Source organism: Ambystoma mexicanum, chromosome 13, assembly GCF_040938575.1.
Source record: "Ambystoma mexicanum isolate Mex_15411 chromosome 13, UKY_AmexF1_1, whole genome shotgun sequence".
In the NCBI taxonomy this organism is placed as follows: domain Eukaryota; kingdom Metazoa; phylum Chordata; class Amphibia; order Caudata; family Ambystomatidae; genus Ambystoma; species Ambystoma mexicanum.
This window is the reverse complement of record NC_090938.1, coordinates 71270083-71294912: the sequence shown is the minus strand read 5'-3', so window position 1 is coordinate 71294912 and position 24830 is coordinate 71270083. Positions and strand designations below refer to the sequence as shown.

Here is a 24830-nt window from a genome sequence, read left to right as displayed (position 1 = left end):
TGTGTGTGAATGAAGCCTGCACTGCTGCTGCCCATGCAGTGTCAGGCCTGTGTGTGAGCGAAACTTGCATTGTTGCCGACCATGCAGTATTAGGTCTGTGTGCAATTGGAGTGTGCACTGCACCAACTATGCAGCATCTGGTCTGTGTGAGAAGGAAGTACACACGGGTGCCCACATGCAGCATCAGGCCTGTGTGAGATTGAAGCACAAATAGGTACCACACGTGCAGTATAATTTCAGGTTGCGAGTGAAGCATGAGCTGGTATCCCAATGCAATATCAGGCATGTGTGTTTATGTGTGAGAGCAGAGCAGGAGAGACACTTGCATTGCTGCTGCATGTGCTGTGTCATGTCTATTGTGTGAGTGAAGGTTATATTGCTGCTGCACGTGCTGTGTCATGTCTGTTGTGTGAGTGAAGCTTGCACTGCTGCCACCCATGCAGCATCAGGCATGTGTGCATATGAAGCCTGCACTGCTGCCACCCATGCAGCATCAGACATGTGTGCAAATGAAGCCTGCGCTGCTGCCGCCCATGCGGCATCAGGCCTGTGTGTGAATGAAGCCTGCGCTGCTGCCGCCCATGCGGCATCAGGCCTGTGTGTGAATAAAGCCTGTGATGCTGCCACCCATGCAGCATCAGACCTGTGTGTGAATGAAGCCTGCACTGCTGCCACCCATGCAGCATCAGGTCTATATGTGGGTCAAGCTTGCACGCTGCGCTCCTGCATTTCATTTTGTTTCTGACACTTATGTGACAGCTTTTTTATTAAATTAGATAAATTGTGAGTCCTTCGTATGTTTCAAAAATTTGCTATGTTTATTTCAAACTGTTTACAGTTATGATTAATGTTACTTTATGTCATTAAATGAAAATATCTGAAATAGGAATGATAGAGTTTCAACACAATATTTGATGCCTTTTAGAGCCTATGCCACTTTAATTTCCTTGTTTTTTTCTTCAAATGGCCTACGCAGGCCTCGCCAGAGTCGTTCTGAGCTATCAGGGTGAATTCCTTACCACGAGTGAGTGAAGTCACATGAACAGCACGCCCCACGGAGTCCACTGTCTCAAATCACTGAACTAATAGGGTGGCAGTGACCATACGTCCATCAAACTACCTCCTCTGCGATTAGTCAATTGGCACTGCCATCGGTGCCCTTATGAAGCCCCCACTAAAAGTGCACACTATTCGATATCAAAGCTCACAGAAAGCTCTAGCTCCGATAGGAGTTAAATAATGTATTAATTACATCTCTACAGCGCTCCCCTCCACTGCTGGGCTTCTTGGTGCTGTCCGCCTATCTGGTACAGAGTAAAACTCTGAACACATCTGGCATTAGTCGAAACAAATTAAATGTGCAGCCTCTTTATTTGCTTCACGCCATCACAGAGATCAACTTCTAAGACTTAGAATGAACATACTGAGAACAAAAGAGATTCTCTGGCAAAGATGTGATAAAGCTGTGAAAGACAATTTCTGCCATTTTTGTCGGCTCACCATTGAATCATCCAAACATTTAATAATTGGCTGTGAAGGCACCCGCAACCAACGTTCTTTACATCTTGGGAAATCCTCACCCCTTGACGAAGACATGGAAGCCTGGTGGTCTGAGATTATCTCAGGAAATGACTTAAAACTATCTTGTGCAGTAGTAGACTATATGGATAATCTATTAAAGACTGAAGTCTCATGAAAATTGTACAATACAGCCAGTCTCTCGAATTTAACTAATTTAATACGAATAATTTGAAAAGAGGAATTAACCAATTTTTGTTGATTCTAATTGTTTGTCGTTGCGACACTAATGACTAACACATTACTTGGAAGAACGTTTGAAACAAAAGTTTAAATCTTGTGTTTTAAACTGTAGTTTTTCAATAATAATTTTAAAAAAAACATCTGAAGTAAATCGGGAAGGGGCTGATGGGTCATTCCGGCATCATAGGACATGCCGGACTGTTTGCACCTAGAGTTTTCTCTCAGGATTTCAGAGGTGTCTCTGCAACCTGGACTGAAGATGACACAGCTAGCCACTGGTAGCCAGGGTAGGGAACTGAAATAATGAGTGACGACCACCATCCTTGATGCCCCCACATCACTGATCATTACGTCACAGTTCTCCTCTTCCTTAGGGTACTATAGTATTATTATAACACTCTACAACCCATCCACCCGCCCGACCACCAGACAACCGGACAGCTCCTTACATGCCGTCGGCAATGCATTCTTAATATGTTCATGTAATGGCAAAAATACATTCTGCTGCAGGATTTTAACCCCTGTTTCATGAACTCTATCATTTTTGATGCCAATAGTTGAGGATCATTATTTATCAGTACGTTCTTAACATTACCTACTGCAATTGTAATTGGTTATTTATAACGTGCTTAATACCCAGAGGTTTCTAAGTGCGGACCCGGGTATTGAACCTGTGTTTCTTCGCCATTGCCCTGAGCTATCCTCCCGGCCTACTGCAATTCCAAACCACATCAAAAGGGTATATACTGGACCTGAAGCACCATGGAACCTTTGCCCCACTCCAAGTTGCAGGTCAGGGCTCTGTGGTGGACCCAGTCTGTGCAAATGGTCACGCTTCCTCCTTCACGCGCTCGCTCAGGTCCAGAGAAACACTGACTTATGCCAATATTTTTCACAGCTTAAGGAAGAAAATGTAGATGCTCAGGGAAAACGCTGAAAGAGTCCATAAATCTTTGAGCCTAGGACATATTTAACCTTGGAACGGGTACGTAATGTGTACATGTGGGACAGGCTAGCACTAGGTTAGAGCCCCACATTCTGTTTATGGTCGCCATCCCCATTCTAAGTTGCTATCCCACTGAGTCCCTTGGCTGTGTTCAAAATAACATCCATCTTGTTCCCTAGCCCTGGAGGTCAGTATTTATGGACTCCTCTTGTATATGCAGGGACTCCTCTTGTATATGCAGGGGTAAAGGATTCCAGATTAACAATTACACGGGTGTTCTCTGTACAGATAAAAATCATCAGTTCTTCCAGTAAAACAACTAATGTTTGCCAATTTTTTCCAGGTTGTAAACATTACGGCTCATGCGGTCCAATAAATCCGGTGCCCAGTCCCTCAGCAAGAGAGGGATTTTGGTGGACCAGTATTCAAAATACACTTCACGTTGACGTAACGCTCCTCCTTTGATGATCGCGAGGGCGCACTCTTCTTTTGAGGCGGGTGGAGTGTCAATGGCACCACCGACTGCATTCACAGCCGTATCTGAAGAAGAGAGAAAGAAAGGTAAGATGAGTGCAGGCGAAGACGTTTCCATCCTACGTTTTACTTGAAGCAATCCATCATCATCACAAGACTCATTCTCCTGCTGTCTACATTTATGGCGCTCGTAGGTAAGGATCAATGCCACGTTACGGATCAATTTCAGTATTGGTCCCATTCTCTCACTGCATCTAAAACCCAAATCATAGTATCTTCAATGTGCAAGGGGTTTGGGTGATAAGATTCTAATTGTTCATGGTGCCTGCAAGGTAGCTTGAGAGGTCATGCACCTGCACACCCATACAGACTAGGGTGTACTTTAATCATGGATGTGGCCATGGGTAGAGGAAGAACGGTGTTCACATGAGAAATGGTTCTTTGATGAACCACACAAACATTTACACTCCGACAGCAGGTAAGTTCAAAAGAGCAACATGCACATTGTAGGATCAGTGACTAAAAGAGAGTGTTAATGCATGGATATCCAAATGATTTCTTTAAGTATTGTGACGATTCACGATGTCTCGTCAATTCTCCCCAGAGGAGAGCCCTTTCCTATGAGGCTAGAGAGGTTACGCCGCTACCCAATAGGCCCCCTAGGGGTGCTAATATGTGGGAGGACCTCATAGGGATGGACTCCCCTCCTGGGGATAAGGACGTCCACCCGGGGGAAAGCCTCCTTATTGCCACCACAGCACATAAACCCTGACCCTAATGGTTACCCTTTTTATCCACCCTTGATAGAACCATGTGCTACTGTAAACCCATGACTGAGACAAGTATAAGACTAACTGAGATGAAGAAGAACATGAGAAGCATATGGAGTAACCAGATGAGGAGTCAGCCAAGTACTGTAACGGTGTGGCTCACTGGAGGCATGAAGCGTGCCTAAGAGACTTTTATAGATTGTATTGACATTAAGAGATGCGGCGTTAACAGTATAAAAAGGAAAGCGAGAACTGACAAAGGAGATCTCATTGCGGTAGCCAGGTGTATGTGAAGCCCAGGAAGTTCAAAGTTAGAATGCTGCAGTTGGAGCAATCACGTCTCTCCAGAAGTGAGAGAGGAAAGGCAGGATGTTTCCAGAACGTCCTGAGAGCTGCCAGGGAGCCGACTCACTTGGTGGCGGCATGACCGCTGGAAGGTGGACCGTCAGCTCCAGAAATGACACGGAGACCACAAGCCTGTTGCTGAGCCGTGCAGGAAGCGAGAAGGAAGAGTGAAGCACCCCCGACCCCAGGCAGAACCATAGCCATATTCCCAAGCCACAGGTAACAAGAATGGCAGGAAGATCGGGTGGGGTCGAGGATGAGGCCCAGCTAACTCTGAGTGCATCAGGAGTTATCTCCCTCATCGCAGTGGACAAACCCACGCCACTGCTTAAGCAGAGCACTTCAGGAGTCAACTCCCTCGTTGCAGTGACAAAGCCAATATCACTGCTCCAGCAGAGTGCAACAGGAGTCATCTCCCCCGTCACAGTGTCCAAGCAAATACCACTGCTCCAGCAGAAGTAATCGTGACGCATCTCCCTCGTCGCAGTGGCCCAACCATTCCCACTGCTGAAGTAGGCGTGTGAAAGGTTTACAAGAAAGATACAGAGGAGCCTGGAAAATATATTTATCATACAGACGTTAAAGGGAAGCCTAATAAAGCCATGAGCTTTTCTACTTTCTGGAAAGAGTTTAAGGATTGATGCACGTTTTCTGTAAAAGTGCTGAAGGATCGCCATGGAGAACTTTGATAAAGGAACCAGGGGAAGGGAGTTGTTCCTCTGGCCCTGTGTCGAAGGGACACTAAAAGAATTACTATTAAGGGAAAACTGAAGCAAGACACCAGAAGAAGGGAGTCATTCTCCTGGTGTAGGAGCTTTACTTTTGTTATAGACTTTTGGTTTAAGTGTTAGGGTTAGATTGCTAAGTTTCTGACAAAGGACGAGGAACATATTTTTGGACGACCTGACAGGTCACTAAATGTTCCTAAATTGAGGCAGTTCAAGGCCCTTAGAAGTAGGTTCATTTCTTTCATAATATAACTTTGTAGCCCCAAACATAACCTTCCCTTGCCAGTTTCCTTCTTCTAGACCCTGACAGTACATGCACATCACCTACAAGACCGTATGATGATGGCATGGACTACATGAAAAGGAAGGACCATAGCACCTAACAATGGCCACTGTGAGACTCGAAGAAAGGTTTTCTCGCCCATCCTACACCCCTCCACTAAGGAGAGTAGTCGGGCACATAACAAGAGCTGAGATGGTAGGGACTGTCTCCATCTAATAAGTGCTCCAATAGAGGTCAGCTTTTACCATCAAGACCTCCACATCTACACTATACTTTATAAGAAGCAAAGGGCATGTTTCATAATCTGATGGCAGCCAAGATGGTTACTGCCTGGGTACCTGAGGCCTTATCGGGGTACTTCAAACGACCACCTTAACCTCTCAAAAGAAGAAAAGATAGTAAGAAAATAATTGGGGATGAGAAGGATCCCACATGACCACACACCTGGATGACCGGCAAGGAGGAACAACTTGCAATGGCACAGAAACCACCTTGCTAGACAACAAGGCCAGTGCTATACGAACTTTCTATTTTGATGAAGTTGACACTTGCATAATTCTACAAATGGTGTTGTCTTGATTCAGACGATCAGGGGCCATTGGCTGATGGATAAACACACATTGACACAGAGGCCACCATGGCCATATGGTCCCCAGAAGAATGAGCGGGTCCAGAAGAGCACTGCCTGCCATACGATTGGACGTTTTGTGCTCTGGCAGCCAAGATGGGTACTGTCTGGGTACCAGAGGTCCCACCAGAGTACTTCAAATGACCACTTTAACCTCTCAAAAGAAATAAAATAGTATGAAAATAATTAGGGATGAGCAGGATCCCACATGAACACACACCTGGAGGCCCTCAAAGGAAGCACACTACTTCCTAACTTAGCAATGGCACATAAACCACCTTGCTAGCAACAAGGCCTGTCCTATAAGAACATTCTATTTTGATGAAGTTGATACTTGTATAACACTACACATGGTGTCTTGATTCAAACTATCAGGGGCCGTTGGCTGGTGGAAAAACACACATTGACACAGAGGTCACCATGGCCATTTGGTCCCCAGAAGAATGAGTGGGTTGAGAAGAGCACTGCCTGCCACATGACTGGACGTGTTGTGCTTTGGCACTTTTGAAGCATCTTCTTTGCGCTAGATGAATTACCAGTAAAATATCTTAGGCCAAATAACCGGACAAACTCAAGAAAGATGGAAAATACTGCTTTAATCTCAATGAAAGAAAGCAGGGAGATATAACAGCTATCAAAAAAGAAGCATGAGTATTCACATCTTATTTTGTTCGGTGATGCCATTTTACGTGGCATTGTACAAAACCTATTGTCCGGAGGTATTTGATTAGGGTAACATGTCTACTTACAGAAACATATAAAAGTGTTAATATGTCATTGGCTACCCCATGTCTGTAGGACATGCCCTGAGCTACTTCTACATACGTCATATACTGATTATAGCAGACAATAAGGCAGCAGACTAGTAAAAGCAACATTGTATGTAAAAGTTTGTGGCAGGCTCTCTAATTGGCTGGCAAATGTGAGACACCTGAAGGTGTCTCACTTTCTAGTCCCCGGGGATCTGTCATCCAGGTGGCCTGGACACGGCCATCGCTATTGGATACAGTTCCTTGGGGTGGACAGGTGCGGGAGGATCACCTGGAAGGGGGTCCTCAGGGAGTGGAAGTGGGACGCTGACGGGTGAGACATGGTACCCCCTTTCTTACATCACCTTTTCCCCATCCTACCCCGTAGGATATTCAGAAACTATACTACCTTTTCCCGACACAAAAACTTTCTTACACCACGAAAGACAACAGACTAACACCAGAGCTGTTTGTTCAGGCAGAGTCAGGCAATTGACAACAATCACACACACCTAACGGTCCTTTCCCTTCCCCACAGGGATAAAAGGTGGAGCACGAGAGCACACTTTGAGCAAGCTAGACTGTACGACGAGGCAGCTATTTCAGGATGCCAGTTCAAGAGGAGGAGAAAGGCGTGAAAACCAAAAGGACGACAAGGAGGGAAGTGCCTTTACCCTTTTCGACCGAGACCCGCAAAGCCTCCGTGAAAGGAATCACAAGGCTGGGAACAACAGCCAGCGTGTGGTATAGCAGGTGTCAACAGTGCACGGAACCCTCCTACAATGACAACCAAGTCAGGGAGAAATGCTTGCTACTGTGGTATGCCCTGGACTCCAGATACAAGAAATACCAAGCTGTTCATCACAGCCAGTGAGTTGAAGGGAGAACTGATAGTAAACAGAACTGTGATTGAGTGAAGGTTGCAAGTGGCAGTGTAATGTGACATAAGAGGAACAAAGACTTCGGGGGTCATTACGAGTTGGGCGGTTAGGGTTTACCGGCACCGTAAAGGATGCCGGTAAACCCTTACCACCCTATTTCGAGGTCCCTTAGCGGGTCCCAGCAGGAACGGCTGGTCTGACCAGCTGTTCTCTGCGGGACCCGTTAAGGGACCTTGGAGCTAATAACGGGTCCGCAATTTGCGGGCCCGTTATTAGAACCTTCCCCATTACCATTTGAGCCCTATAAGGGCTCAAATGGGAATGGGGAATGGTTTACTGAATGGGGACTTATCGGGTCTGCAAAGGTCGGAATGTCCCGGTAAGTCCCCATTCAGTCAGACCGGACCCGGCTTTGGAGGCAGCCATGGCGCCAATAGCGCCATGGCTGCCTCCAAACTCGTAATGACCCCCTTTGTGTGTTACAGAACTGTTTAGAAAACCCAGGGAGAGACCAGGGGCAGAGTGGTCCGGCACCACTTGGGCGCTCATTCGAAAGAGTCTGACCGGTTCCCTTTTGTTGAAACTACTGACACCAGAAGGCCCTAGCAGGGCCACCGTAAGAGGTCAAAGTGGTCATACACGGGACGAGTGAAAAGTCCTTGTACAGTCGAAAGTCTTTGACCCATTGTGGATACCAAGTGAACTGTGTGTGTGACAAATGTGAACCCGACAGAGAGATGCCTGTGAATAAGGGTGGTCAGTAACACCATGGGAACATTAAAGTATGTGAAGCCTGACTGGGGGCTGACAACCCAGACGTAGGAAGGAAATTAACCTAAGAGGTACAGCAAGAGAATGAAAGACATGAACCTGATTGAGGGATGGTTACAGTGAATAGATGGTCCGAGCCCGACAGAGGGAGGCTATCGTAACTAAGAGGAAAGCTAAGGGAAGAAAAACCTGCATTTTGTAAAGCAAAGTGAGCTATGTAATTGGTAAATGTGAACCCGACTGAGGGATGCCTGCTCAACGGGGTGAAGTACAGTAACTCTGTTAACATTGTGTTGACAAGAGTGAACCAGGATGGGGGATGTCCAAAGTGATTACTGTTTAAGAAGACATTGAAACTCATGAATGCAAGTGAAATAGTCTAAGGAAAAGGCCGTAGTGGACCCGACGGTGGGAGGCTAACATTGGAGAAGACTCTGAGCCCAGTAGAGGGGGATCCCAGGGTGAAGAGTCATCACCCAATGTACATATGGAAAGGAACTTTGTTTTTGTTATTTTGGATACATTAGGCCCTCAAAGGCAATAGGCTTTTTGCAGAAACTAGACTTAACCACCGACGATCCTGATATCGCGGAAAGCAACTGCAGCTTCATGCTGGAGACGCCCAGGAGTGTGCTGTGCTTAAAGAGCCCCACCCTTGTCCCGTGCTAGGAAACGTGGGGAAGGGAGACCCCAGCTAAACCATCCTGACTTATTATTTGTAAACACTTCTTTCTTTTCTGGTGAACATAAATCCCACACTATTTTGTAATTTAGCGGTAAGGATTGGCAATAGTTTTTTTTTAGCAAAGGCTCTTTTTATTTGACAAGACGCCACTAGGACAGTCTTATTATTATTTGATGAATACAATATTTGTGGGGTAACTACTTGCTCAGTGCGCTGAGGCTTCAACTTAGATCCTTGAAATAGTAGTGAGAAAGCTGGAAGATGTAGTTATGAGAGAGTAATAGCTGCGATTACTGTGGAACTGCAAGGGCTACCCCGGCCCTACTCCTAAGTAATGTGGGTCAAATAGTTCCACTAATACGCGCTAAACCAGGATTTTTACCTGCCATGGAGGTTTAGAATTTGAAATAAAAGACTTCATCAATTGCAAGACAGTATTTGTAGTGTATGCAGTGATATGCGTGTGCAAGAAAGTCTTTGTTGGCAGTACCATTCGGGAGCTTAGAGTGAGAATACATGAACATTTAGTCAACTTGAATAGCCAAGACCCAAAATTGCCTTTCGCCTTACATTGGCAAATGTATCATCAAAGTGAAAACTGTACAGACATTCGTTTTGTGGGTCTACTACAACCGCCATTGCATATTCGAGGAGGAGATCGGCAACTACATATTCACCAGTTGGAAGCACGGCTAGTCTGCAAATTGAGATGCTTAAAATTTGGACTGAATAAAGAACATGAACTGAATGTCTTTCTATAGCAACAGCATGGCATTTTGGAAACACATTTTTCCGGTTAACAGCCGTATCTAGTGATTAATGGTGCCCCCCGGTGCGTATTGAACCAAATAGTTTCTGCAACTGTTGAATTTATTTGGACGAATTCGCTTTCAAAAGTTTACACATGAACTGATGTGACAAGACTTTATTTTCTGAAAACCAAAAAAACTCAAAAATATTATTTTTTGTATGTGAATTAATGCCAAATAAATTGTAACAGTCTTTCAGGCACATCCCATTAGTGGTCTTTCATTTTAGCGGTAACACAACAAATCGATTCTAGATATCTCCAAGAGTTTAGCACATATTAGTGGAACCATTTGACATACATTATTATTATTTCATGGTTGTAGCTTGCTCCCATCTTACACTTACGTTTAGATTAGGCATTTTGCTCACCCATTTATACAGTTTAATAAACACCCTTGAACTGTGATCCCTTGTGTCTGTCTTTACTGTTGCCACCATTAATTCCTTACACAACCCAATCCAACCTTGGACTTTTGGCTTGTTCGGCAGCATGCATGTGGAGACGAAACCTAGATGTTTGAGATGCGTCAGCTCATTTTCTGTTTTCCCAATTAGTCCATCATCCTCCATCAACTTGATCCTTAGCCAAGGACTTCCGTTTGTAATTGACCTTGCAGTCTGCTCACTGTTCTGGAACATTCAAGGGAGTATGAGCACACCATTATCTTCATCTGGATTTAATGAATAGCCCTTGTTTTGAGTCCTCCATCACTTGTTAAGAGACCACGAATTTGTCAATTTCAACTTCTCATTTACTGCTATTTGATTCAATCATGCAGGGTGCTGTTGCTCCTCTTGGCCCTTAGAGACTTGTTCAATCCCCCTCACATAGGCTTTGCCATCTTGTTTATCCAGCACCTGGCTCCTGCAAATGTTCTTGCCTCTCCTAAACTTAACAGAAATATGTCTTGCGCACATGGTCTATTCATTCGGCTCCCTTTGTGCTTCACAGTCATCTCTCGAAATAGCATCCTTGATTCCAGAGAAATTGTGTACATGTGAAATGCTAAGAAGAAAGGAACCTTTATGTTTGTTTGTCGCATCAGGCCTTCTGGAAAAAGAGACTTTGAATGGCAAAGAGACTTTGGCACAGAAGGCCCTGATGCTGAGGTTTTGAACTGCATCCTCATGCTGAAAAATCCAGAGAGTGTGCTAAGCTCGAGCGTGCCGCCTTGTTCCATGCTCAAAACGTGGGGAAGGGGAGCTAATGGCTCAGATATCCTGACATACTTTTTCTTGAACACTTTTCTTTTGAATAACATTTATTCCCACACTATTTGTATTTAGAGGGAAGGATTGGCGCTAGGTTTATTGGTACATGCCCTTTTATTATGGCAAGACTCGACTAGGACTGCGTTATTATTATTTGGTGGTCGTAGCTTACTCCCATCTTTAGATTTAGGATTAGATAGGCGTTTTACAAACCCAATTGAAGTTCAATAAACACCCTTGAACTGTGCCTCAGCTTCTTTGTAGGGAATGGCAGAGTCTAGCCTGAACTAAAAAAAGTGAAAGCCATCCTAGATACCCCAACGCCTAAGACCATGAGAGACCTCAGAGCATTTTTAGGATTAATCGGTTATTACCATAGGTTTATCCCTAATCTCTCAGAGAGAACAGCTAGATTGACAGACAAATTATAGAACACTGAACCCCAGAAGATTAATAGGACTGTTGAGGCCGATCCTAAAGGTAGTCGTTTTTTATGAAAGAGTTTGTGTTATAAACGAATGCCTCTCTTGCAGGGTTAGGAGCAGTTTTGTCACAGGTTTGTGATGGATTAGAACACCCTATCCTATTCACTATTCGAAAACTCTTCCCATGTGAAAAAAATGATTCTGTGTTAGAATTAGAGGCCCTTGCCATCAAATGGGTCATCACCCATCTAAGATAGTATCTCCTAGGAAGGAAGTTCTCACTCGTCACAGATTATTCTCCACTAGTGTGGATAGGCCAACGAAAGGACTAACCCTCGAGTCATGTGATGGTTCCTAGACCTGCAACCCTACTGTTTCACTGTGGGGCACCGAAAAGGTAAAGACCAGGGGAACGTCGATTTCCTTTCCCGGTTTACCTCTGAAACAGATGCACCAACATTGCATAGGAGAATGGCATGTGAGAAACCAGAAGGTGTCTCACCCACTAGTTCCCAAGGATCTTTCATCGAGGTGGCCAGGACACAGCCATCGCTTTTGGATCCAGTTCCTGTGTGCGGACCAGTGCAGGAGGATCACCTGGGTGAGGGGTCTTTGGGAGTGGGAGTGGGAGTGGCACACCGGATGGTGAGACGCGGTATCCCCTTCCCTGTAACACCTTTACACCATCCTACCAGGTAGGATATTTAGGAACTCCACCAACACCCCCTATTTTACAACACAAACACTTTCTGATGGACAGCCTGCTATGAGAGAAAACAGACTAACACCAGAGCAGTATACCTGACATGTCCCAATGCAATGTCCAGGCGAGATCAGGCAATTACTGACCATCACACACATCTGACTCCCATTAAGCTCCCCCACATGGATAAAAGGCGGAGCACGAGAGCACACTCTGAGTGCGGTAAAGCACACGAGTAAACAAGAGGCGAAAGATGGCAAAACAGAACGGGATCGTAAGGAGGGAAGTTCCCTTGAACTTTTCGACAAAGAACTGTTACTTTCCAGAGTTCTGGAGATTAGAAAGCAGAAAAGCAGAAGACCAGAAAAACCAGGCTGAAGTATCCTGCATTGTGTGTCAGAGATTCCTGGGGCCCATCCGCATCAATAATCAAGGCGGGAGGATCGCCAGCCTTGTGGTACTGTACTTGGCTCCAAGAACAAAGCAGTGTAATTGAAATCAACACAGCCAGTGAGTTGGAGAGACCGATACAAGACCGGTCTGTGCTGAAGCTAAGGTTGCAAGCAGCAACATTGTATGGCGAGCGCTGGAACGAACATGGTTAAAATGCGTGTGATAAAAGACGCAAGTAGAGTCGAACTGCTAATGAGTGATTGAACTTTGAAACCAAGATGCGATACCTTTGACAGAGTGGACCGCCCCACTGGGTGCTCAATCAAAGGTCTCTGTAAGGTATCCAGCTGAGAAGTAACAGAAGTGAAAGTTGAAAGAGTTATACGTCTACAAAGAATTGTGACTCGAAGTGGTCCTTCGACAGTCGAGCACAATCTGTGCACAATCGAAAGTCTTTGATTTTGATGAAGTAAAGAAAGTTTGGAAAGTAGATAAATTGCTCCAAGCCAGGCGGAGGGAGACTAATTTAAGGTTTTGTGTTAAGGTGGTTCTGAGCCCGGCGGAGGGGGAACCAGGATGAACAGTGAACCACCCGAGAAATTGGATACTTGAAAATCCTGAGAACATTGTGTTAAAGTGTCTCTGAGCCTGGCGTAGGGGGACCGAGGTGAATCGTGAATTACCTGAGACATTGTGTACACGTGAAATCCTAAGAAGAAAGGAACTTTGATGTTTGTTTGTCGCATCAGGCCCTCTGGAATAAGAGACTTTGAATGGCAAAAAGACAATGGCACAGAAGGCCCTGATGCTGAGGTTTTGAACTGCATCCTCATGCTGAAGAAGCCAGGGAGTGTGCTAAGCTCGAGTGTGTCGCATTGTCCCGTGCTGAAAATGTGGGGGAAGGGGAGCTCAGATATCCTGACATATCATTTCTTGAACACTTTTCTTTTGCATAATATTGTTTCCCACACTATTTGTATTTAGAGGTAAGGATTGGCAATAGGTTTATTAGTATAGGCCCTTTTATTTTGACAGACTCGACTAGTATTGCGTTATTATTATATGATGGTGGTAGCTTGCTCCCATCTTTAGATTTAGGATTAGATATGCGTTTTTCAAACCCAATTGAAGTTCAATAAACACCCTTGAACTGTGATCACTTGTGTCTGTCTTACTGTTTGATACCATGCATTCCTTACAGTCAGCAAGTTACTTCATCTTCTTTATATTCACAATTATTTTATCTTCACGTACATGTTTCGCTTAGTGCTTCAGTTACATTGTCATCTGAATACCAACTTCGGTTGGGATGATAAATGTATTTAAATATGTTCTCTGTAAAGCGCTTTCGCTTCAGGTGCTATATAAATAGCAAATCATTATCATTATCATCTTTAAGTATTTTCATATCATTTCAACATAGGCTCATATTTTGTCTTTATGACATCCTCTTATTGTCATCCCCGCCCTCAATATAAATGGCATCCGTGGAGGTGACGTGGGTGAATGGGGATCAGAAGCATGCATGCCCGACAACATCTGCCCCAACACCGACATCTTGCATCCCCACACTGGCCAAATGCAAGCACCCTAAGTGACCCCCCCACCAGTTCTGCACCCGTCTCCATCAATGTGAATCCACTCGCAAACACCCCTGACCAAGACTGTCCATCGGCACAATTGCCCAGGACCCACTCATCACCATGTATTGAATGCCATGCATTCCAAAACACATGGGGGAATGAGAACGCCATCACCTATGTCCCCCACAGGCACACAAGCAATGCCAGAGGCGGCTGGCCCGTCTTTGAGTGTGATGTCCCTGCACACAGACACCACCACCGCCCCGCAAAGGGGGAGACACGCCACACATATGCAGAAGTCAGAGCAAGCCACTCCACATTGCAGCAGGAGCAGGTCCACCCCCCCGTCAAACCCACCAGGAGCACGCCAACCCCAGCCGACAACACATCTGCCACACAGTCAAGCGACATTGGAGACACAGGTTGAAAGCAACCCTGACTCTGATCATGCGGCAGTGACAGCAACCCCTGGGTGCATTCTCCCCCCACCACACCAGAGAGCCCACCACACTGCAGGCACTTGTCAATGGCAGAACCAGACACGACACACTCCTTTGGCTCCCCTGTCGCAAGCCCACACCGACGGCGAACCCCCTCACCACCGCCGCAAACAGCTACAATCAGCATGCCGATGCAGAGGCTGGGGGACATTGAAGGATGCCAAAAGGGAGGTGGAGGCAATCAACCACACCCACACCGTCCATTTGCAGGCTATTAGCGATGTAATCCAGGGGGCAACACACAGGATGGCAATTGACAATGCGAGGACCCGGAGTGTCACAAATGACAGTACAGTTGCAATGACGGCATACAAAGAGTGAGGGAAATGACGGAGGCCGTCTCAGCCCTTGTAGAGGCCATCTGTCAGAGCAATGAGCTCCAACGGCAACAGCTCCAGGGGGCCGGCTCCATCCATTCCCGTTCTACTACGCCAACCAAGGAATCCCAGGAGAGCACTCCTAGGCACCATTCCCTGAACCAGCTGCGTGCCAGATCACCAGCTGTTGGGAATCGGGGGGTGGGGGGCAAAGAGGGCACGGCCACAGCAAAGGACATGCCACCTATGGCCCAAGTGGCCATGTCATGGACTCGTTGGAGGGCGAGGGGAGGAGGGACTGTGTGCTGGGGTGTTGGTGGTGGACGGGGGAGAAGGGACTGTGTGCTGGGGTGTTGTGGTGGGCAGGTTAGGGGGACTGTGTGCTGGGGTGTTGTGGTGGGTGGGGGAGTGAATACTGTATGCTGGAGTGTTGATGGTGGGTGAGTGGACGGGGCTCTGTGTGCTGGGGTGTTGGTGGTGGGTGGAGTGCGGAGGGATAATGTGCTGCAGTGTTGTTGGTGGGTAAGGGGGGATAGTTGGTGCACAAAGTTAGATAAAGGTTTGTTGAATGTCATTCATGCGTGGACTTTCCTGATTGTGTTCATGTGCAGTGTATTCACAGTGCTGGAAGTGGACAGAGGCAGGGTATTGTATTAGACAACATTGTCTATTATTGCCTGCCGTGCCTGTCTTCCTTCCCTCACGTCATCCCTGGGAGTGGCTGATCTGGCCCTTGCCTCATGCTGTTCAGCTGCGTCTTCCTCTGGGTGTGGCATGTCCACATCGGGGGGTAGTGGCACATTTCTCCTCAAGCAAATGTTATGTTGCATTGTGCACACAAGCACAATTTTACCCATTTTGCCAGTGCGATCTAGGCACCAGAATCGTGCCTTGAGGAGTCCAAAGGTGCGCTCAACGCACACACAGGTCCGGCTGTGGGCATGGTTGTAGGCATTCTCGTGTGGTGTCGTGGGTCACGACAGGGGTCATCAGCCATGCCAGCTGCGGATATCTAGAGTGACCTGCATGGGGTGGCATACAGACATTAGTCACTTGTCTCATACATGGGTATACTCACACACTGTATCGGGACATTGGTCGATGTGTGCATACATGTGTACATCCCGCCCATGCAAGTCGCCAGAACTACAAGAGTTGGGCCGATAAGAAGAAACTACCCAACCCACCATGGAATGAAGGTTCTAAGGTATGGTTGGCTACTAAACTTCTACCCCGGTGGGTTCACACAGGAAAGTTTGCTCCTAGGTTCATTGGCCATTTCAGATTAAGAGGAAGATCAACCCTGTGGCTTTCCATCTCGAACTTCCCTCACAATTCAGTAGAGTTCACCCTGTAATCCATTCCTCATTGCTGAAGGCTTATCGCCTGGATTCTTACCAGCAGAAGAATGCCAGACCTAAATACAAGGTGCCAACAGAACCAGAGGAATATGAGGTTTCACATCTGGTGGACTCACGCTACCGCCAGTGGTGTCTCCAATACCTTGTACATTGAAAGGGCTATTCCGAGAAAGAACGCACACGGGAGCCTCAACATCACATCTATGCACACCTGCTCATCAGAGTTTCCATAGACTGCATCCGGGTAAGCCGGGGGGCCCCGAAGTGAAGATGAGACATACTGTCATGCGCCCCTGATGGAAGCTGTGGCATTCGTGGAGACTCCATTGATTTTGCTGCTACGTTCCCTGCCAAGCTTTCTCAGCAGTCTAGTTGTTGCACCTAAGATGGCTACTGCCTCCATATACTGAATCCAATACCACTGCCCGGAGCGTTGCACCTACGGATTTTTTCAGAAATCGCCAACGCTAGTATTGCTTCTTTCTTTGTGCTAACGCTCAGTTCTCTTTGGTCTCTGTTCTTAAGACTTCTCCCTCACGGTCGTCGCTTCACCCGCGCCTTTGATCTCTCTCTCCCTCTATTCGTCCCGCACATCCCGCGCTCCTGGATTTCGCTCATCTCTCTCTTTTTGCCTTTCTCTGTCCTCCGGGTCTCACCCCGTCTTCCAGCTTTCTCCCGTTTCGTACTCCCGGCTTGCCAGTGTCATCGGACTTGTGTAGCTGCTTTCAGATACACAGATCTGCGTTCTTCTTTTCCATACTATCTGCATTCTCCCATTTCCCCATGCATACTATTCACGCCGGTAGCCTCCCTCTTGTGCTACCTTCCCGGACTCGAGTCCTTCCACGTTGGATCTGCCCATACCTGCATTAAGGACTATTCACCCGTGTCTTCGCTTTCAACAACCTTCTCCTGATAAAGGACTTATTCCCAAGACTACACCATCGGCCACCTCCAATTTATAAGAGAATATACCAGGGAATTTTCAACCAAGAGGCTTTTCCCCTGTTTGAGGACTGGCTCCCGGGATACCCCGTGGTCTGGTGCTGTGACACTCAGACAACGTGGCCTCCAATGGTGCCCTTCCTTACTTGCACGAAAAGAAGATAAAGAAAAGGTCAGGAGAAAAGACAGCGACTCGCAGAAGAAGGAAGACTGGTACCCAAGAAAGCTCCACAGAAGAACAAGGTGAGGAGGAAGGGGGGAAGGAGAACACTGAGTGTGACACAAACCTACTATGCCTTGTGAGTATTCAGAACGTGCAAATGCAGCAAGGAAGAGGGAAGAGGACGTAAGTGCTGGACAGTCCGAGTTCATGGGTGAGCCACAGATGAAGTGCTAGGAATGTTGAGTTCTATATAGACTGGGGCCACAGGAGGTGTAAGTGTGAACCCCCGAGGCAGAGGGTTTGCAGATGCAAGTGCTGTGGATAAACAGGAGCTGGGCAGAATTGCTGTGGGAGGTCAGGGCCCATGAGGATGCATAAGGGCCCAGGACACCGATCGCAGCAACTGTGGGATCAGCAGAGGAGAGAAGAAGGGAAGGAGGAGGAAAAGAGGAAAGTCTTAAGGAGCTTCCGGAATTTGAGAAAATTCTGCTCAAGGTGCAGAGGGAGGGGGAGGCTATTCCATAGGAGGGAGCCCGCAGAGGAAAGTGAACAACCACCTACTCTGTGTTTAGCAAAACGCTTTACACACAAAGAGTTGGTGCCAGAGGAACATAGTGTCTACAGGGAGAGTATTTAGTGAGATAAAGTTCAAGATAGTGTGGTCCCGCACAGGCAGCCTTGTGGATGATGCAGAGGGATGTGAATATAATCTGTGCAGCAACCGGGAGCCAGTGAAGACTTTTTAGTGCAGGAGAGATACAGTCCCTGGGCTTAAGGCCAAGGATAAGGCTTGCTGCCCTATTCTGGATTAGCTGGAGGGGTGCAGAGTGGAAGAAGGTAGATTGAGGAGGAGGCTATTGCAGAAGTCAAGCCTAGAGAGAACCAGGGCTTGGTCACATTGAGCCTCTGAGGGAAAGTGAGAAAAGGTAAAATTCCTTTGAGAAGGAAGAGCTGAAAGTGGGACTTCTTGGCAATGTCTGAATGTGAGGGAGGAAGGAGAGAGAGGAGTCGAAGAGGACTCCAAGGTTTCTGGCCTCAGTTGAAGGCACAGGGGGAGTGCCCAAGCAGGAAGGCCAGAGTGAGGGGAAGAAGGGGGGGAGCAGGGGTCCCGATGTGAAGGATCTCAGTTTTACAGTATGAATGAAAGAGGGGAGTCGAAGAGGATAAAGGTTCAGATAAAGGAGAAGGGGGGAGCCCATAGCGGATGGACAGAGTGAAGGACAGAAAGAGGGAGCAGGAGTCCCAATAGGAAGGATCTCAGTCTTGCTGGCATTGAGACCAGTGTTCGAAGTGAGCGAGTGTCATGATGCCTACCCCCGGGGACCCAGACCATGTCCAGCAACCCCGGAAGCAGGCATCAAGTTATCCTAAGCAAGCCCAACAACCCCTGCTAGGGGCTATTTGTGTCCAGTCCTGGCGCCTATGGTGCCAGGCTCATATGGAGAGTCAGTCCTGGTGCCATAGGCGCCAGTCTCATAGATTAAAACTTACCTGATGCAGACCATGCTGCAAACTAACCTGATGCACACCATGCTGCAAGAGTTCCAAGCCAAAAGAGGCTTGGAAGGGACTACTTTACTTAGGGACTATTTTTTACTCGGGCGGGCTGGGGAGGAATACTTACCTGGGACTACTTTGGAGGCTATTTAAACCACGCCCAAAGAGCAGCACGCGCTTCGCGTATTCTGCATCCAGCAGCATAACGCTCGCCGTGCCTGCAAGTCTGCATCCAGCCTTCTGCCATGCCCGCCTCAAGTTTGGAGCTCCTAGAAAAAGGGAGAAAGAAGGAGAAAAGGTTAGAACAAGAGCAATACCTTTAATCCTTACCTGAATTCCCGATCCATCGTGCCTTCGAGCTGGAAGAAAGAAGTTATTTTATGCGCGTCGCCTCGCCTGCTGCAGCGCCGCGCTGAACTCACCGGCCTTCGCAGCATCTTCACATTCCACCGCATCCTCCTGCATGTTCCCGCCGCACTCCGGCACCTAAGGAGAAGACAAGAACAGCAAGGTGAGCTAAGGGAATACACAGAGGAATATTAGTTACCCCCCCATAGACTTACCCGATTTTACCACCGGGGGTACTATTCCTCTTCACAGGTCGGTGCAGCTTCCACTGCATCTTTGCCGAAACCCGGCCCCTAAGTGGAAACAAAAGGACAGCAAGGTGAAACAAAGGGACTAACAAGGGGAACCCTCCTCACCACAATAGACTTACCTGATTTTACCACCGGAGGTATTATTCCCCAAGACTTCATACTTTCTCTCAGCGCCTGAATAAGGGAGAAAGCAACAGGTTACATATTGACATTATTTTATCGAACTGTGTTGGAAAATACAAATCCTTACCAGAATACTACCGGTTGCCACGAGGAACTCTTCATTAGGGTCAAGCTGCAACCTGCAAGGAATCAGACAAGAGTGAAAGTCAGGCATTTGAACTCTTACAAACTTTATACTTACGGCGTCTTGCCGGGAATCTCTGAGTCAATATTGTTCTGGAACTCACCAATTCCTTCCAGCCAGTGAAGCAACTGGTTATCAACGCGCCCCTGCGCTCAATGCAGGATGGAGAGCTCATATTTTCAAACCATCAGGTGAGAGTATAAGAGGGGACATCACAGGCGATCTGTGGGGAGAACAGTGGGGGTGGGGGGATTACGCTCAACTCCACGGGTAGTTAATTCTCTTTCTCCATTTGCAGAAGAATATTCCTACGGGCCAAGCAAATGAAGCTAGGTGGGCCAGTCCAGTCCGTCATCTAAGCCCTACGCGTCACATTGGTGGAGACCGCAGCTGTCCAGTTCCGATCGACGCCTCTGTGGGAGCCAGGGGAGCGTAACAGCGGGAACGGTCGTGAGCGGTGCTCCACTGCTTTTATTTTTTACTGTTTACCATTCCTCTACTTTTTACGACCATATTCACCATTCTATACAGAGGATTGTCCATTCATGTCCTTGTGCAAGTGTAAAGTAATAATAGGAGCCTTCGTTTACTTGTCACTTAGACTTTTGCAACGCCCCAGCTGCAACATCTTGTCACATGTTGCACTAGGCTTTTACCTACCCTCTCCCCTGCCGAGACCACAGTTCCACAACTTCTTTCAGTACACCTCTACCACTGGTTGAGACAGAGATCATTGGAGGTACACTAGGCCTGGATGGCAGATAGGCAGTCAGGAATGAAGGAGGCAGTAAGAAGAGAATCTGAGGGAAGTTTGAAGAAGAGTTTTGTGTCATCTGCATAACACTGGAAGTTTGGGAAGAAGGCGGAAATGAGGTATGTAAGCGGAGCAAGGTAGTTGTTAAAGAGACAAGCAGAAAGGTTGGAGCCCTGTGGGACACTGCAATTGGAGATAGAGGTAGGGGAGGAGAAAGAGCCCTTGGTAACCTGGGATGGACGGTCACTGAGGAAGGAGGTCAACCAGTCCAGTGCCTGCTCCGAAATACCAAGGGTATCATGGAGTCATTTTAGGAGGATGGAATGGTTGACCATATCAAATGCAGAGGAGAGATCAAGTAAAATGAGCTGGAGTCAAGAGATGCAAGCAATTCCTCACAGGTTTTCAGAAGAGCGGTTTCCGTGCATCTGGATGCTTGGAATCCAGGTTGATGGTCATGGAGGCAGCCAACAAGTTCAGTGTGCTGGGTCAGTTGGGGGAACGCCAGCTTCTCCAAGAGTTTCCCAAGGAAGGGGGTGATAGATATGGGGTGGTAGTTGGCTGGACAAGACGGGTCTGCAGAAGGTTTTTTAGGGAGGGGGCACACAAAAGAGTGCTTGAGGGAGGAGGGCAATGATGCAGTAGCAAAGGAGTGGTTGCTGAAATCAGCGAGTAAAGGGGAAAGGGAGCCAATGTTTTCCTTAATGGTTCTGGAGGACCAGGGGGAAACCTGTTTAGAGGAGACCTTCATGGAGCGGACAACTCTGGTGACCTCATCAGTTGTGATAGGAGAGAAGGAGGAGAGAAAGGCAGAGGGAAGTTGGGAGGCAATAGGAGGCACGGGTGAGGAAAAAGGGGTGGAGAGAGGCACGCAAGGGTGCTCAGGATGTCCTGGGTTTTTGCAGTAAAGTGTGGGGCCCGTGCACTGCAAGGGGCCTGAGAGGGAAGAGGGGAGGAGGAGAATGCAGAAGGGGTGTCTAGTTCCCTGCATATTTTGAAGAGTTGAGCCGTGTTGTTGGATGCACCAGAGATGCGAACCTGGATATGGGCCCTTTTCTTGGTGCGGATGGAGAGTCTGTATTGCTTTTGTATCAGGTGAGAGGCCAGTTTGTCAAAGAGTGAGCGGAGGCCTGCTACTTCCGTTCTGCAGCTCGGCACTTGTGTTTCAGGGCTGCAAGTTCATTATCGTGCCAGGTGTTACGCTTAGAGGCATGTTTCGGGCAGACACTCATGACTGAGGCAAGAATGTCAAGGGTATTAGAAATGGCAAGATGGAGGTTGTTGACAGTAGAGTCAGAGGTAGAGTCTGGAGGAGGGAGAGAGGGGTGAAGGGAGATGCAAAGGCAGCAACTGACACTCGTTTCATCGGACAGATGTTCGTGAACGAGGTTAGCATGGCTGGGGGGTAAGGACAGAGGGCCGAGAGGACACAGGTGAGAGGAGAGGAGAGAGTGGTCTGACCAGGAGAGTGGTGTGGTGAGAGGGAAGGAGAGTGAAAGATCAGTGTGGATGAGGGCATCAAGAGTGTGTCCAGCTGAGTGGGTAGGACCAGACGGGAGAATGGAGAGTGAGGTGCAGAGGTCATGGAAGAGAGTGGATGCCGTGATTGAGGAGTCAAGGTGGATGTTAAAAATTGCCCATGAGAAGGAGTTTAGCCGTGGTTGTGAGGAGAGAGGAGTAGAAATCAGCCCATTCAGAAAAGAACAGGGTGGTAGAGCCAGGTGGCCTGTAGATGGTGGCAATGGTCAGAGAGTAGGTGGGAGAGATGACCAATTTACAGACCATGCTCTCGAAGGAAGAGTAAGGCTGGATGGGTATGAGGGAAGAATGGACCCACTCAGGGAAGATAAGAGCAATCCCACTACCTGCACGGTTAGGGCGAGGCTTGGAGATGATCTTGTAGCCATCAAGGAGAAGGGAGTCAAAAGCAGTGACTGAACCACGTCTTGGTAAGAGCAAGGGTATCAAAGTCAAGGTCTTCAAGAAGTAGGCAGATGTTGGCAGAGTGTTTGATGGCAGAGCGAGCATTGAGCATGGCTAGATTCAAGAGATCTCTACCTTTGAAGGTTTTCAGAGGAGGGGTACAGGGCTGTGGTACACAAGATGGAGGGGGGGCAGAGAGAGTGGAGGAAGAGGCAGCAGGAGTAGGGAGAAAGTCGATGAGACAGCAGGCGGCAGCCACAGAGGAGGAGGTTGGGTTGAGGACTCTCAACCAAGATAGTGCCAGTGCGATAGACATTAATAATACACCTGGATGATGTGAAGCCCGCCAAGAGGACTTCCCATTTGCTTCCACCATTAATGGGGGAGGATGCAAGAGGTGGGAGCGTAGAGATGAGATGAGGAGTCGATAGGTCTGGAGAAGGGACAGAGAAAAGGACATCAGTAAAGATCTGTCTGGAAGTTGGGCTGACATAGGTGTCTGCGATAGGTAGGCCAGGGTTAGTGGTCAGGATATCTTTATGCTTTTTTCTTCCAGCTTTTGTGAGAGAGGGAGGATATGTGATAGTATAGCAGTTAGAAAAGATGGGGGAGATGGTAAGTGCCATATTGGAGGAGGAAAGGTGGAAGACAGAGGAAGACTGCACAGAACAGTACAAGCATAACTCACCAGGGATCCTAGTAGCCGAGGGAAGCAAGAAGCAAATGCACTTTAAGCAATCAACGCACACAAAACATATCTAAGGGCACCTAAATTCGATTTTTGATGTAAGGTACTCTAAACACAGGAACTGCCTGAAAACTGGAGTAGAGAGAGACCCCACTTGTACACCCTTTCACTACCAAAAAACATAAATGGGACGATTTCAGGTGGACTTTTTTACAACAGACCCACAGTGAGAATATTAGAATCAGGGAGAAGATGTTGATTCGAAGAGAGCAAGAACTCAACTTCATTACTAAAAGTGCCAACAGAGGACTGAAGGAAGAGATTGAGTGGAATAAAATAAAATTGTCAGTGGACCCGGTAGACAAGGCTTAAACAAAGGACGGTGCACTGATCCAAGTGCGTTTATTCGCAGGACGGATCCCTAATATCAATACTCCTGATTCTAGCAAGACGCAAGATCACACTGCCCGGAATCGGCCATGCTCTATTGGGATTGCCTAGACTAAACTAAGTGAACATGGCCCCATTGGGTTTCAATTTGAGATGAGGACAATCAGCCAAGAGGTAACTCTTTAAAAACCTCTGCAAATGAATTGTGTTGAGGGACAGACGTGGGATATTGGTAAGTTAAGTCCTTTATTAACTACATGGGTACATCACCCAACCTAAGTAATCCATGCATGAAATTAAACCGCAAATTGGGATTACGAGACCCGCACCAAGATGGCCGCAGGGTGGACCACAGCCACAAAGGGTATGGAGTTAGATCTGGGGCAGGACAGAACAATCTCGGAACCTGTAGAAGACTCGGGTACACAACATGGCGCACAGCGGGCCACGAGCATTGGACCCACTCCAAGATGCCCGTGATTCCAGCCACAGGACCATAGAGTTCCGGGCGGGATAGAAGAGAGGCAGTGTCGGTTAGCAGGAGACCTCTGCCCACACAGTCGAGGAATGATGCAAGGTGAGTGTTCTTGAAAATCTAAACGGGATCCAACTATGAATTATGTAAAGGTGAGGATTGTATCTGGTTTGAGCCTCGAGTGCTGAACTATGCTGCATCATAGGATGACCATTAATAGGAGACCTCTCTTTGTAGTTTAGATGAAGGACAACAAGAATCATTACAAAGAGGTGACAGCCTGTCCCCAGTAGAGACCAATTAGAAAAGGAGAGACAACCTCCTGATTAGAGATTCTGCTGAAAACCCGTAAAAGGTATGTTAACTGAGGATACAGTGTACATTTTTAAGCCTTGGTCACTGCAATTAGAGATACCCACTTAGTAGTCCAATTCTTTGATTATGTATTACAGGAGGTGTGAGCAAGAGAGTTGATAGTTGAGGAAGCCTGAGGCTACAGTGATTGCTAGAGCCTACGTGATGGGTATTTACACCGAGTGAGGCTCGTGAGGAGGGGGGAAGGAAGGACCCAACCACCCCTACTTTATACGAAGCAGCATTTGATGCTAATAGTACACCGTTTTCTCTTGTCGTAGAGTGAAAGAGAAAAAGCCCGCAATGGTAACAAGTCAGTTTAGAATGGTTCAGAATTGACATTAAGAAAAAGCTCCTGAAGAAAGTTCGCCATTATTGGGCCGGTTAACTGAAACATGTTGAGGATGAAA

General features: G+C 47.3%; 1 protein-coding gene across 1 annotated transcript in view; it reads right to left on the bottom strand.

Annotated features, from left to right (window-relative positions):
• Positions 1-795: 795 nt before the first annotated feature.
• Positions 796-24830, bottom strand: part of LOC138520874 (11-beta-hydroxysteroid dehydrogenase 1-like) — a 72741-nt gene continuing 48706 nt past the window's right edge. Inside the window, exon 7 of the mRNA XM_069633281.1 lies at positions 796-3247. Coding sequence (XP_069489382.1) covers positions 3027-3247 — 221 coding nt within the window. The 3' untranslated portion in view covers positions 796-3026. The remainder of the gene's footprint in view (positions 3248-24830) is intronic.